The 10,174-nt window shown below is 37.5% G+C and overlaps 1 protein-coding gene across 2 annotated transcripts in view; it reads left to right on the top strand.

The window, feature by feature from the left end:
- Positions 1 to 368: 368 nt before the first annotated feature.
- wnk1a (WNK lysine deficient protein kinase 1a) overlaps positions 369 to 10,174 on the top strand; it is a 44,093-nt gene continuing 34,287 nt past the window's right edge. For both annotated transcript variants that reach the window (XM_077210876.1, XM_077210875.1), the window contains exons 1-3: positions 369 to 1,115; positions 2,211 to 3,342; positions 9,902 to 10,074. In XM_077210876.1, coding sequence (XP_077066991.1) covers positions 2,623 to 3,342; positions 9,902 to 10,074 — 893 coding nt within the window. In that variant the 5' untranslated portion in view covers positions 369 to 1,115; positions 2,211 to 2,622. The remainder of the gene's footprint in view (positions 1,116 to 2,210; positions 3,343 to 9,901; positions 10,075 to 10,174) is intronic.

The following is a 10,174-nucleotide window of genomic DNA, read 5'->3' as shown; positions in this document are numbered from 1 at the left end:
CATCAAAACATTTTCTTTTGTGTTCAGTAGAAGAAAGAAATTCATATAAGTTTGAATCAACTCGAGAGTGAGTAAATGATGAAAAAAGTAAATTTTTGGACGAACTATTCCTTTAAGATTAAGAATTTATCAAGGCATGTACATTTTACACTGAGAATGAGAACAGTCTCAGACGCTATTTACTATGAAAAAGGATGCAAAAAAATGAATGGTGACTGAGGCTTACATTAAACCAAACATTTCATTTTGTGTGCCACTGAAGAAATAAAGTCATGCATGTTTAGTAAATGTTAACAGGATCGCAATTTTGAGTGAACTGTTACTTTAAAACATACATGCGCGTGATGCCTCAGCAGGCGGCGCTATTTTCTAACTGCAAGAGATTATTCCAGATAGACATTAGACAACCAGGGGGAGTGGACAGAGTCCGGTTTATTGTTGATCACGAACCGGTTTATTCATGTAACATGAATTTGTGCGATGGCGAAAATGTAGAGAATCGATGGGATGAGCAGATTGCGCAGCCTTAAACCCAGCGCGTGCAAATCGTCTACATCTGGGTGGGATCTTGAACTGTAAACAATAGAGCCACAAAGCGCTTGCGAGCGTGCTGCACCCAAAGCAAGTTTCGTGGCGGCATAAATGGATATAGTCTCATGGGTCTTCAATTGTTGTTTTGCATCCTGTAGATGTAAATATTTTAGCGTCAACTAGAACTGCGTCGTTTGCACGCGCGACGTCATGCAGTGGATGAGTGTACAAGGAAGATGAATCGAGGTCAGATGAAAGGGAATAACAAAGAGAACCTGCTCTGCAGTCTCGCGAGCAACCATTAGCGGAAGCGGCACGTTGTTGTAGTGTTTGACATTCGAACTTCGCAGTGTCGCTCGAGACGGTTTTGAGCCGAGGCACAGTAACCGACGTTCAGCCATTTTGGCTTATTTTTACCGGCTAAAAATCCGTTAAGCGAGAGGCATTTAGTTTCTCACTTGATTTCCGCCGGTTAAACGTTATTTCAAATACTGAGCACGCGCGTTTAGGGAATTACCGGTTAAACCTGGAGTTGGCCGTTGGTTATTCACCGATAACTGAAGATGACGACGCTTAACATTATGGTAAGTTTTTTGTCTTAAATGTGCTGACAAACGGCCGTTTGTAAAACTAAACGATGCTCGTGACTAATATTTATTTATTTACTAGTAGTTAACCTTGGTTTTAGCTGCTTTTTGGTCAACACCAGATATAATAAGTGGAAATAGACTCACTTAAAGGGATAGTTCATCTAAAAAATTAATTAATTCACTCGTCATTATGTCGGTTCAACCCCTTATGACTTTATTTCTTCTGTGTAACGTTAATACTAAAAAAGAGACATTACGAAAAGTTGCTGTTAGTTTTTTTTCTTTTTTCATGATTGTGAATGGAGACTGGTTCTATTATAAAAGTATCATTAAACTACCGGTAGTCATATGATAATTCTGAGAAACTGACATAATGACGTTTGTTTAATGAAGCTGATTTTGAGGCTTGACATCTTGATTCGCCACTCATTTCCAGTCATTGCGTGAGGAAAAAGTGGCCAGTACATTCGTCAGTAATTAAGTTAGCTTATTTTACTTTGTGTTAAGGAAAATAAATACTGAAGTTAAAAAAAAATCGCTATATTTATTTTATTTTATTTGAAACTGTGGACTGTATGGTGTTCACACATGGTGTGGGTGAATCTAATTTACTAATCCCTCAACATATGTTCACTGTAGCAGTACTGAATATAGATGCGCTACTGCGTGTTCACTGTCTTGAAGGATTTACTGCAAACGATTTGTTAAATATACAAAGCAGAGATCTAAGTTACCTTAATTGTTTGTATTTAAATAGAATATATATTTGATAGATTAGCTAGTACGGAGATCCATCAACAAAAATAATTTTTAAGGGTTACATTTAAAAAAAATCAAAGAGTTACATCCTCCTACTGTGTCTTTATCTCATAGTTTCAGTATGACTATCTATTTTTATGTTAATAAGCGTTACATCCTTGCTTTTTAGTGAGTGAGAGTAAACCCGTAACCTCATTTTAATTGGTTAGCCTAATATTTGCTTGGTTGTGGAAAAGCCATTGCAATCTGTACATGCAGACTTTTAAGTTGAGTGTAAATTTGTTAACTCTGGCTAACCACCTTGGTTAAAGTATATTTTGTCTCTTTCAGTGAATCGGGTGCAAGGGTTAAACTTTGTGCCCTGGCACGACCTACGAGTCGAAAGTGATCATCACATTTATCAGTGGGCTATTGCCTTGCCCCCTCAGGAGACCCCCTATGTGGATTGAATACACCTCGCAGTTTTTCACAGGATGGATGAGCTGGATGTGAGGTCTCCTTTTTATCATCAACGTGTTTTGATCTGTGCATGGATCCTGCGTTACTTTTATCCCCAAGGACTTTCTGTGCTCCTCTCCAACGCTTTAGTTTGCAAGAGCATTGACTTTATCTGAACTGCTGTTTTGAGAGGAGGGAGGTTTGTTGAGTTTCCACTTCATTATCATATATTTTTACTGCCTTTTTCCCATGCATGGGTAGCATGTAAAGTTTAACCTGACTTTTCACTCCACTGGGTGGAGAAATGTCAGAAAATCTCAGCAACAAGATGGTTAAGTTCCTTTCCCCCCATTCGAAGAATGTCAACGGCTCCAGCTCAGACACGCTGGTGGGTGAGCGTCTAGGTGTCGATGTCCGCCGTCGCCACCACACAATGGAGCGGGAATTGCTGAGAGGAGAGCATCGTTTTTTCCGTCGCAGCGTCATTAATGACTCCAATGCTACAGCGCTGGAACTGCCCAGCAAGAACGCAATCCTACCCATCTCTACGGACTCCCATGCTCTTGTTTGTGAACCTCCTGCCTTGGAAACCAAAGCTGCTTCTGTGGCCCCACAGGCCTCACAAGCTAAAGTGTTGGTTGCACCTGAAAGGAAGGCAGCTGACTGTGTAGAGACAGCCGTAGAGTCAAAGCCAGTGTCGATTGCGAATGCCGGACAGCTTCTTTCTGCAGAATTACCAAGTTTGGCTGCAGAGCTGAAGTCTGGAGATTGTGTTGATGTGAAACAAGAGGATGAGAAAGAGGACGATGAAGAAAGTAAAGAGAAGGCACGAGTAGAGGCAGAGTTACGGGATGCTAAGAAGGAACAGGACGAAATTGAGGAAGTTGAGACAAATGCAGTTGGAACGTCGCCGGATGGCCGTTTCTTAAAGTTTGACATTGAAATAGGACGTGGCTCTTTCAAGACAGTCTACAAGGGTCTGGATACTGAAACCACAGTGGAGGTAGCATGGTGCGAGTTACAGGTATGTTTCTTGTTTATGTAAAACTAGGCCTAGTTGTTTCTTTAAATGAGGCCAATTCACACAGAACCGACAGGCGTCAACAGACAATTCGTCGAGTTTTGTCGGATCAGTGCGTTACCCCAGTTGGCGTCTATCTGTGCTTGTTTTCACAGATTGAACATGCTGAATCTGAATTAGAATGTCTGAGAAGTGACATGCTGTAATCTGGTGATTGTCGCCGTTGTTTTGCGTCTGTCGGTGCAACGTGAATTGGCCATTAGCCCGACTCCCCCATCCCACTTTTTTTCAGCCGCCAACTTTTTCCATTCACTTTTACCAGAGGGCTTTTAAAAAGTCTCCATTAAACCATTATAAGCTATGAACCTATTCAACCAGCTACGAGGTGAATCACAACACTACAAACTTTGATTTGAAGCCAAAAAAAAAAGGTACACTCTATTACAATTTCAAAACCACAGTTACTAGTCTAATCTAAAAGATTATTAAAGACAAGTAAACACTAAACAGTCAGTAATAAAATAAGAACAAATAATAAAATGGCAAGCAAATGCACAAATGAATACAATGTAACAAAGATACAAATTAAATAAACAGTTCTTTTCAGTTTTCAGGCATTGTTAGGATTTATAAAAATGCAACCGACCAACTGGTGAGTGACACTTTTTTATATACTCCAACGCCGATTTTTACTTGCATTTGGCGCTTGGCGAGTGTTCATTTTATATATCAAGATTCAACCCTCTACAATGCAAGTAAATCACTTGCATATGTGACCAAATTTCACATTAGGTGACTAAAATTTGTCAAAATGCCTGTCTTGGCGAGTAAACGTAGTCCGTTATGTGTTAAGTGAACGTTAACGGTCTAGAAACAGTGCATGTGTAACAGTATCAGTGATTCTGGATCTGTGCATTGTCTTAAAGTGAAAACAGCCTAATATATTTGCTGCTGTTTCTTAATGTTAATCAAACAACAAATGACTCGCTGCTCTTGACTGAATAAATGTAGTAACTTAGATAAGGATGTATCTATATTTAATTTATATAGTGAAGACTATGGAGTGTTAGTTTACATTTCATTACTAGATCTTCCTGAAAAACTTGAGAACGCTATTTCATTTGTATCTGTGTTCTGTTGTTTATTGTGCTATTGCTTGTAGTTTGATACTTTGTTCTTATTTTATTAGACTGTTTACTTGTCTTTAAAAAAATTTAAATTGATATTTTAACTTATTTTATTTATTTTTTTCTCTCATGTGCATTGTTCTAGCATTCAAAAAGTCATAAAGGGTGTCACAGCTTTTGACCGATAGAATTACAAAGTGCAACACTTGATTCAGTTAGCACTCTTGATCTGTCTGCTGATGGTGGTAAATCACTAGCTGATCTGCTTATTCAGGCCTCTAGATTAAATATTATATCCTTCTCTTAAACCTACAACCCCGTCTTAAGGTCTTTCCGGTACAGCACCTTGTAATGACAATCTTATGACTAGTTTGATTTTATCTTAAATGCTCCACCTACACCTTTCCAAGTGAGGTGTCTCAGTTGGAATTGTTCTTGTTTAATTTTGCGTTCTAATCTCTCTACAAAAAGGAAGGCACTTTGACTAGTCCTATTGTCACACCTTTGAAACGTCTCACCTCTGAAGCGTCTCAATACACACCCTGACATTTAACCCATCTGGCATTTGGCCAGTGTTTTTATAGCTGTTGTCATCTTTTGCCATAGCCCCGGCATTGTATTATCATCCTTTAATAGAAAATTCTCATTTTAGGGTTATTTTAGACCACCAGGTGTGTAAGTGGTGTGACATGCAGTAAATCATAGTTAGTGTTTGTTTAAAGTGTACTTTGAGACAGTCTAATTGCTGGCTGGGGACAGTCTAATTGCTGGCTTTTTTTTTTTTTTTTTTTACGTAATATTGTGTAGGGCTGGGTTAAAAATATAGATTTCTTGATTTTAATCGATTCCCATTTGGAAGAACATCGATTCTTAGATCCCAAATGTCAATCTTTTAGTCTTTAAGCTTTTGTGTTTTGTTACTTCTGATATGGAACAGTCTCAGCTTTCAAATTCTGTCATTTGTTTTGACAGAAAAAAATCTGTTTTATTATGAAATTTAAACAATATATACAGTTTTGGCTCTTTAATGTGGTGCGACAGATCGCTGTGTTCAAGAGAAGCATCAGCCACAGAGCACATATGAAATGATCGTCTCTTCCTCTAATTCTAGATACAGCACAAAATAAAGAGTCTACAGTCATTTAAAAAAAAACTACAATTATTCTAAATAATTTTTTCTAATAGTTTATGAAATTTGAGAAACATGAGCTTTTTTACTGTATGCTATGGCAGAATTACACAATGAATACATCCTTGCAATCATTCCGCTTTTATTGGTTTATGATGTGATAAAAGCATGAGTAATTGCGGTGAGGTGTGCTCGCACAAGGGAACATACTGACGCTGACAGACTACATGGTAAAAGCACCTCTGTTAAAACAAATCATTGGCTCTTAAGTTGTGACCCACTTAAAAGTATTTTTACATTTTGATACATTTTATTCTTTTTGATAAGTAGCAGTTTTTTACGTATTGATGTGCCACATAAAGGTGCGATTTCAAAAGTAGGTCAAGTTTAACCACCAAAGCAATTGCAATCTGTGTAAAGTATGGTGAGCTTTACTGCCAAGGCTTGACTGCTGCTGCTCTCCACCCCCTGCTGCCTCTTCTCTTGCAGAGTGATGACGAGGCAACACTACATGAGCTGCTGTTCTCCTGCTCATGCCCCTCAGGCCAGCTCCATTTGAAACAAAAGCCTCTCTAGCTTTCAGCCTCTTTACATCACTTTCTCGCATTTCATGCCTCACTGTCCCTAATTTTATCTCAGCCATGTCTTGTGCGACACAACGGTATGTGTTCCAAGCTGCACTGCTGCAGAAAATAGAAGGGCCTGTATATCTCCCCCAGAATGCCATCTGTCTTTAGCGTCTTATGCTAAACTCAGGGATATTCCCCTCCCACATTTCCCTCCTTTCTCGCATGCTAAACACATTTGAACAATATATAGGTCACCACAAAAAGAAAATGAAAATGGATGTCAGATGCTTCTCTTTACAGAAGTTCCCTCTAAGCCTCCAATTCAATATACCAATACTCTAGTTAAAGTATTTAGCTAGGTAACTAAGTCATCGTTGCAAGTGCATATTACTGATTTTCAAGTGACTGCTTGAGTTTCACCCCAGTTGTCCTGCATTTGATCCCTTTAATGGACCCCTGTAAATCCATTTAGCCTTCAATAGTAACATTACTCTTTAAATATATCTTTTCCCAGTTTACATGATTTGTACTTGGTACATTTGCGAATATATTATTGTTATTTTAAAGTTAAGCAATTATTTGTATTAAAATTATTTATTTTTTTAAGGGAAAATTAAAACTTTTCAGTAAGGATCCATTAAATTGTAGCAAAAACATTGTAAAAGTCTTTACTATTAAATGGTAATAAAAATAAAATATCAAAAATATCTTATTTTCTTGTTCAACAGAACAAAGAAACTGGTTTGGAACAACATAAGGTTCTTTCCCTTCAATCAACATTCAGCTTCGCATTACAGGAAAGAAATTCATTTAAAAAATTTATATTAAAATAGAAAACAACTATTTTATATTAAATAAAATACTAAATAAGCTGTATTTTTGAGCTAATATCCTTTATGAGCATAAGGGACTTATTTTAAAAACAAAATCTTACTGGCCCCAAACTTTTGAATGGTAGTGTATGACTTTTCTTTTTTACTTCCTTAATGTAACATTATTGTCATTTTAGATGGGAAATGAGCCCATGCAGATTCCAACAAAAAATGTTCACGAAGCATATGACCCCCATGAGATCACTGATTAACAATACAGGCTTATAGATGAGTGTATGAATGAACTCCCTGTGCGACCCCTTATAAGCAGTCAGACCTCTGCACTCTATCCCAACCAACTAAACTACGCTGTCAGTTTAATTAATTTTTAAATGTATTTCTAGGTAATTTAGGACTGTCAAAATTAATGTTGTATTTATTTGTATTTTTATATTTAATGCAGAATCCACTTTTTTTGTGATCCTTTCCCTGCGCTACAGTATATGATCATGCTGTTATTCATTCAAGTGCTATTAAACCAGTCAAGTACAATAAGATGCCAAAAAAAAACTCGCTGTCTGCGCAAGCGGCTCTCTGTAACCAAACACCCAAAACACAGAATGCCACTTCAGACAGTGCACCAGTGCCGCATTGAGTTGTCATTCGTGCTTGAACAAACACACTAAACTGTCAAAATCCCCATTTTGTCGAGTATCCTCATAAGCACAGTCTTAAATTTGTTAAAAAGTGTTAAATGAACGTAAAGAGTTGTGAGAAAATAGGATGTGTGTCAGATCCAAGTTGTGTGTCATGTCTTAAACTGTGAACTAAAGACAAAGAGAAAATCACTTACTGGTCTTTACTGAATGACTTTTGTAGCTTTAATAAAGATTAATCTATATTAAATTGATAATTTATGCAGTGAAGACTGTGAGTGATAGATTCAGTTTCTGTATATTTATTTACACGTTAGACCCACTGTTTACAAGGCTACATTGGTCAAAAACAATAGGCTAACTTTTTTTTGGGAATTTTTGCAGGGCACTTAAAAATCTGAACCTGGAGAAAAAAAAACTTAGCATTGAGCCCTGATATATTAATGGCACAGCTAAATGTGACGTTTATGTGAAGTAGTTTTATGTTCACTGAAATTGAAAGTTATGTTTTCAAAGCTTATTAAATGTTCAAATTGATATCTCTCAATTACACTGCAATGTTGAATGGCTATAATGGCTAAAATTGAGAGAAAAAATCCACCTAATAGAGACATCAGTATCAGTACTGGTATTGGTGATACTGGCCTTTATTTATAGTGCTTACTAGTAAAAAGATGCTATTAAACAAATGTTTCAAATATAACGTCTTTATGTTGTTCCTACATTATTTTGTAGATTCAATGTGAAAGTATTACAATATAAAAAAGTGTATTAAAAACTTTAGGTGCGATTTAATAAGAAGTTTTTCTTTTTTAAGGGTTTTCCCCTCTCGGTTGACAGCACTAGTAATTTGTGTTTCAGATCATCTCACTAATCCTAATTCCTTATCCTCTGCCTGAAGTGGTATGTGCCCTTGCACGTGAATCTGATTCATGCCAGGAGTTTTATCCTCATGCTGGAATTCAGTGTGCGGTCCGCCCCTCCTTTGGGGAAACGCTCCCACGCTTAGCTGGCCTTGTTCTACAGGCCACAGAGTGCACCGCATGTTTGGAATAGCCAAAGAGGAAGAGAGAGAAAGTAGGTTTGTCATAGGGTGGGGTGCAAAGCGGAGTCCCCCTTCCTTTAACCCGCATCGATCGGCACTGAATTAGCTTTCTACTGGGCTTCACCCTGTTATGGCTTTGTGCTAAAGGCCTCGAATTGTTACTTGAAGTTTTAACCCTAGCCTAGGGTGTATGGCCGTCCCTGTTGGGCTTGACAAAGGCAAACTCACAGCTAAATGTTTCTCATTCCAGAAATGGCAGCTGACCACACCAACTGTAGGTCAACCAAGAAATGCCATTTGAATTGTGTGCATTGTTTTAACTGTAGTCGTACACACAGCAGTTCTGTCTACTTGCTGGACTGGGTTTGAGGCAAGTACTTTGCAGTTTCATTGTAGATGATATTATTAGTGCTGCACCATCTACTTTGACTGCGAATGAGGTTTTTGCCGCAGCAGTATTTCCCCCTAGGTGACACTATCATTTTTTTTTTGTCATCAAAGAAAAGTTAAAGAGGTGTTGAACATGCTTAAAGCAGTTAAGGGATGCTGGTGTTTTATAAGAAAGGTGAACAAAATCTGGTTTATGTCTACTTTTGTTTATTTAAATTAAATGATAAAGAAATGGTCAAACTTTTCTTATCAACTGCTTTGAGGGCACTTATTTCTCATTCATTTCAAGTTTAGAGGTTTAATATATAAAATATTTTGAATAAAATGAGATGCACATAAATTATATTATAATGAAATTTTTTTTTGTATTCTCCTAGTGCTAAATCAAATTTTTTTCATTAATGTTCATGATCAGTTTTCCCTTCTCGAAAGTGAATTTTTTTTTTATTTAAGACGGGTGCCTAATCCTGTTCCTGGATATCTACTTTCCTGCAAAGTTCAGCTCCAACCCTAGTCAAACACAACGGAACCAGCTAATAAAGGTCTTCAGGAGCACTTGATAATTACAGTCAGGTGTTTGGGATCAGGGTTGGATCTGATCACTGCAGGTAGGTAGATCTCCAGTGACACGATTGATGATTTAAGATGTGGTCAAATTTAATGTTTCTGGGCAAAATCTCATGAGCAAAATCCAGTCATTTCAATATGAATCTGTGCAATCACGTAAAAGCGAAATATTTCCCTACGTAGATTTCAGCAAAATTTTGCTCAGATATCGTTTTGTCACCATCTTCTGATAAAGCTAATATTGTAAAATATGACAATCTTTTTCAGGATCGCAAGTTATCCAAGTCAGAGCGGCAGCGTTTTAAAGAGGAAGCCGGAATGCTGAAGGGTCTTCAGCATCCCAACATAGTACGCTTCTACGACTCCTGGGAGTCATCTTTGAAGGGAAGGAAGTGTATTGTCCTGGTGACTGAACTCATGACATCTGGGACTCTCAAGACGTAAGTGCTCTAATTTGTTCCTGTCCTATTTTTTTCTTTTTTTTTTAAACCATGTTTGTCTCAGTGACCTCTTGCTATGATTGACTTGTTTTCGGTGCCC

The sequence above is a fragment of the Siphateles boraxobius genome, unplaced genomic scaffold (assembly GCF_051911475.1).
Source record: "Siphateles boraxobius isolate OS27281-9 unplaced genomic scaffold, OSU_SipBor_1 65, whole genome shotgun sequence".
In the NCBI taxonomy this organism is placed as follows: Eukaryota; Metazoa; Chordata; class Actinopteri; order Cypriniformes; family Leuciscidae; genus Siphateles; species Siphateles boraxobius.
This window is presented reverse-complemented; position numbering and strand designations above follow the sequence as displayed.